At 49.6% G+C, this 5490-nt stretch overlaps 1 protein-coding gene across 1 annotated transcript in view; it reads left to right on the top strand.

Moving 5' to 3' along the window:
* The first annotated feature begins 5074 nt into the window (after positions 1 to 5074).
* The window catches only part of TMEM260 (transmembrane protein 260), a 33951-nt gene continuing 33535 nt past the window's right edge, over positions 5075 to 5490 (top strand). Inside the window, exon 1 of the mRNA XM_015629709.1 lies at positions 5075 to 5264. Within this exon, the coding sequence (XP_015485195.1) occupies positions 5075 to 5264 (190 nt within the window). The remainder of the gene's footprint in view (positions 5265 to 5490) is intronic.

The following is a 5490-nucleotide window of genomic DNA, read 5'->3' as shown; positions in this document are numbered from 1 at the left end:
TTCATTTTGGCCGCGTATCAACACACCACAGTCCTTGTCTGCAACCTCATCTATGAAGAACAGGGGGAGGAGAAAAGGTTCCTATCACAATCTTACCAGAATGAGATTAATACAAAAACCCTGTGGGAGAACACAGGTTTTGGAACTGGCTCTGGAGCTGCATCAATTTCCATCTGGAATAAAAGACAACCTGGAGTAGCTTAACCACGAGCAGCAGCACCAGGGATTTGTTCAGTGGAGGAACACAACAAAGATACAGTGGGGCCAGGCAGGAAAACTCAGGTTAAACCAGATACAGAGAGAAATTTTGGAGGGTACAAGTCCTGTCCTACTTGACATCCTTTGTGCAAGTTCCCTGAGCATGATCCTCAGCTGACACAATTCTGATAGAAGCTTAAAGAATGGGGATGAAACAAGAGAGGACAGATGGAATGTGAAAAATTCTTACCTAAATGAGTTCCTTGATGAGTTTTGCTGGACCTGTGAGCACATGTGAAGAAATTAGAGTTTTAAACCCTGGAGACCCCAGAACTGCTGGTACAAAGTTTTCATGCTGTGTGGGTGTTTCTTGGTATGAGCTAAAAATTGATGTCTTACACCTGTAATTAAAAGAAGGATGAAAATATGTAAATTATTAAAGAATGTTCCCTTTTCCCAAACACTTACCAGAGAGTAATGGAGCAGCCCAGGGATGAAGGGAACAGGGCCCTCAAGTGGTGCAGCAGCCAGAGAAGATGGTCTGGGAGGTGGTGGTGGAGTCACTGCACAGATCAGACACCAGACCTGAGTCTGCCAATAAGGCATGGGGATAAATAAATAATATTAGTTCAAGGAAATCAGGTGTGAAAAGATAGAGATGACTGTCAGCTGAGACAAATGGGGTCTGTGACTGCTCAGTGTGATAGAAAATCAGCTGGGAGGCCACTGAGACTGCTGCAGGAAGAGACTGGAGTCTTCTACAAGCCAATAAAGCCTTTCTGACAAAGATGCAAAACTGTGGGAAACAAGAATTGGGGAAATTAAAATTAAAAATTGAAGCAAGAAACGTGGGGAAATTAGATCAATCCATTTTCCTGTTTGGGGAATAAAATGCAGCTGAGCTTTGAAACAAAGAACAAGAGGTTCCACAGCAATGGAATCAAGTCTGTTTTCCTATGGAACTGAGTCTCTGCTTTTCTTCCAGACCTCTGACCACTTGTCACCTGCGAGATCTTTACCTTTCTTTTGAATTTTGAGGGGTTCAGAAGGCACTGGGCGTTTCCTGGTGGATGTGCTGTGAGTGAATCTGGGTCCCTTGGATGGCCAGGGAGAGCACAAGGAACCAGCACAGACGTTCCCCACGTGCTTTGGGTGACCAGCCTGTCCTTGATGGCTGGATGTACCAGGGACAACAGGATGCTCCCTGGACCCAGTGTGCTTTTATTCCACTTTATTCCCTTGGAAATTCCCTCTGCACCATCTGCAACATCCACTGCAGCCACCTCGCTGTAACTGGGATATGGGAGCCTGGTCTTACCCCCCTTGCAGCCCATAAAAAGCAGCTTATTCAAGCAACTTAAGAACAAATAAGAGCAGCATAACCTCCTTTCTCGTGCTTTGCAGGCAGCCATAGATTGTTGGCAGAAATTCTGCCAAACTTCTTGTTTAAATGTAGGAGCAATGCTTATTTGTATTGTTGGTAGTCCCCCACGAGGATCTGCTCTCCTTGCACGGGGATATTGTTTAGAATGAAGCCCAGGCTGGCTACTTTGCCATTAAAATTCCGTGCCAGCCCAGCGCTGACAATATTGAAGCTTTGCTAAATGTGTGTACGTGTAAGTTCATTAAATGGGTGCTGACTGTTGTTACATGAGTACAGCAGTTGAGTGCTTTCTGTATTAACCTTATCACCTGATGGGCAAAAGAAAAGGTTTAACTAAAGCTTAGGACTAATTGAACGGTATTTCAGTATTTTCTTATGTAAAACTGGTTCTGGTCTATTGTTTTTATTTATTTGCAATAACTGTGCTCATTCAAGTTTGTAATGACACTGCCATGGGTGAATAGAATTTGCTTTAAGTATTATTCTCCTTTTTTCCTATCTCCTGCCTCCTCTAAACTGTGTCTCTCAGGAGAAAATCTGCAACGGAGCCTGGTAAAAAGACAACTCTCTAAGTACACACTCATTTTGGGGAGATACATCCCCAATCTGTGTTTTTAAAATTACTTTTAGCAGTTCCTGTTTATTTTCTCTGCCTGCCTTGGGTATTTCCTGTCGGGCTGAGCAATGAGCGTGGAGCTGGAGGAGATAGGAGAGAAAAAAACCTCTGGAAGAAAGGTGGGAGGTGTCTTATCATCAAGACACTGCACAAACCAGAGCACTTTCTTTGCTCAGTTGCCACTAGAGTATGCTCTCGTGCTACAAGTTCCAAGGATTTTTTTTAGAAATAAATCACTCTGTGTAGCATGAGGCCATCTTTCAAATGCTTTCCCACTTGTCCCAGTGGTTTGGTTTTTTTCTAAGTAATACTTTTTTTTTTCTTCTTCTTCTTTTTTAATTGCTGTTGAGCACATACTCAAAGATTTGAGAAAGCCTGGAGGTTTGCTCTGAGGTGAGGTGAATCTAACTTGGCTTCAGACAACTCCCAGCTTCCAGAGGGTGGGTGAAAATAGCCAAAAAATATCTTACCTGTCTCTAAAAAACAAACAAAAAAAAGAGGTTTGCACATCCTTCCTGTCTTGGCCAGACCCCTGGGTCATGGCTGATGAAGAAAGAGGGGGCAAATCTCACGAATTAATAGATTTCTGCTTACAGAAGAAACATGTAAATTCCCCTTTTCAACATAAAGTGTGCCTGTAATCCCAGCCTTTGAAATGGTGGTAGTTATTCAGTAAGATAAAGGCTGCTGTGAGCCTGCCCTACCACATTACAGCAAAGTACTTTGTCACTGGCACCCTAAAAGTTCCAGTTTCTGCATGACAAAGATATAAAACAACTTGCAGGACAATTAAAGAACAGTTTGTCCTCACCCTATTATTACCAGCCATTCTTCCACGTTTCGATATTTACCCGTAAATTGCTACCTCCCCCATCAATATAATTGTAATCAGCCACGGTTAACATTTGTCTTTGGATGCCTTTTCCAAGGGAAACACAAAGAAGGAAAAATACGGCAAAGAAAAAAGCCACGCTCCGGATAAAGAGCCTCGCCACCAGCCTGCTTTCACACACAGGCTGCACACTTTGCTGCTAAAATTACATTTTAGGAGCCCCAACGGGCACGGGAACAATGACCCCGCTCATTTCCATAGTGACAATGGCTGGTGGAGGATTGGAACATGTCTTTTTCCTCTCCCCGATGGTCCTCAGCCAACAGCGGCAGAAACCTGCCAAGGAGTTGAGTCCGTGGAAGCTCTCGGTGCCCACGGAGCTGGGAGGTTCCCTTTGGGATGGGAGGCAGCCACTGAGTTCTCCAGCCGTTCTCCAGATGGTGTTCACACCCTCAAACACCAGTTCCTGCCAGCAGCCCCAGTGATTCCTGAGTGGGTCAAAACTTCAGCTTTTCTGTAGAGCTTGGCTGAGTGCACAGAGCTTCCCTAAATTCATAAAATCATACATGGTTTGGCTTGGAAGGGAGCTCAAAGCCCATCTCATTCCACCCCTGCAATGGGCAGGGACACCTTCCACTATCCCAGGTTGCTCCAAGCCCTGTCCAAGCTGGCCTTGAACACCTCCAGGGATCCAGGGGCAGCCAGAGCTTCTCTGGGCACCCTGTGCCAGGGCCTCAGCACCCTCACAGGGAAGATTTCTTCCCAATATCCCATTTAACCTACTCTCTTTTAGTCTGAAGCCCTTCCCTCTCGTCCTATCACCCCACGCCCTTGGAAAAAGTCCCTCTCCAGCTCCCTTGGAGCCCCTTCAGGCACTGGAAGGCCTCAGAGAGGTCACCCCAAAGCCTTCTCTTTTCCAGGCTGAACAAGCCCAGCTCTCCCAGCCTTTCCTCTCAGCAGAGGGGCTCCAGCCCCCAAATCATCTTGGTGGCCTCCTCTGGACTCCAGCAGGTCAATGTTCGTCCTGTTCTGGGGACCCTGGAATTCCTTTAATGCCTTCCTTGCTTCTGTTGTGGGTTTTGTGCTGCTGTTCTGGGGCCCTTCTCCAGCCCCCAGAACACAACGTGTGTTTCCTCACTTGTGGCAGCCCTTAATCCTGCTCTTTTTTTTTTTTCCTTAATAAATGCAAACCTAATTTTCTAACATCTCCACTTAGATCTAATCCATAAGGCTGTTTATTATCCTCGTTACCCTCTTCTATACCTTTTTCATTTGTATTCAAAAGCCTCTCTTTAATCTGTCTCAATTCTCCAGGTATGGCCTCGCCGCTCTTTCGTACAATCCCATAATGATTTCCACGGATGTGTTTTACTCCTCTATCGATAGGTCTCGGGATGCTATTTGCCTTCCTTAACTGCTTCCCGCAGCGGGAATCGCCACTTTTAATATTCCATACACTGACATCTTCCATCTTTTCCTTCACCAGCATCTCGTGCCACCCCATCCAGGGGTTAAATCTTTATTATTTGTGTATGGGCACACTGAGGCTGTGCTGGAGGGGCTGCAGCCTGCACCCAGCAGTGTCCGAGGAGGGGTTTGATGTGTCTGAGAGCGGCCAGAAGGCGCCGATCCTTAAAAAACCTCGTCCTGAAGGGAAGATCCCGGGAGCCAGGGAGAGGCAGGACGCTGTGCCGTCCCCTCCCCCCCCCGCCGTCTCTCCGCGGTGGTTTCGCCCTGTCCCCCCCCGCGCGCGTTGGTCGCGCCCGGCCGCCCTGCAGCACGCACCCTTCGCCGCGCCCCCTTCGGCTGTACCAACTCATCTCAGCGGGGGAGGATGGAAGAGAGCGAGAAGCCCCGCTGAATGGCCGCAGCGGGTCTGCGGCTCTCTCCGCTCTCTGTCTGAGAGTTGTAATAAGGGAAGCCGCGGAAGGCGCTTTGGGAAGAGCGAGAAGACGGGCGGGACAGGGATGCTCCCCCCCCAGGCACAGGTGGATGGCACAGCCCGCCCGCCCCGCGCGGCCGAACCCGGAAGGTGGCGGCGCACATGGGCGCGGGGGCCGGGCCCGGGATCGGCGCCGGGCCCGGGATCGGCACCGGCACCGGCACCGGGATCGGGATCGGGATCGGGATCGGGATAGGGAACGGGGCGGGAGGAGCCGCCGGGGCGCTGGGCGCTGCCGTGGCTGCTCTCTACACGGCCACGCTGCCGCCCGCTCTGCCCGGCGGGGATGCGGGTAAAGTACCGGCTCAGCCAGCGGCGAGGGTGGGACCCTCGGCCCGTCGGGCTGGAGCATCGCGGTCAGCCTTCGGCGGGGGCGGGCGGGGACGAGCCCTCAGGGACTGGTTGCTTTCACCTCATAGGAACTCGTGCATCAGTGACACCCCCGTAGCGCTGGTCACTCCAGAGGTGCATGGATGTCATCCCTGGAGGGTTGGTGTCACCCCATAGGGTTGGTGTCA

Source organism: Parus major, chromosome 5 (genome assembly GCF_001522545.3).
Source record: "Parus major isolate Abel chromosome 5, Parus_major1.1, whole genome shotgun sequence".
NCBI classification, from domain to species: Eukaryota; Metazoa; Chordata; class Aves; order Passeriformes; family Paridae; genus Parus; species Parus major.
Note: the sequence above shows the minus strand (reverse complement) of the source record. Positions and strands in the feature narration are given on the sequence as shown.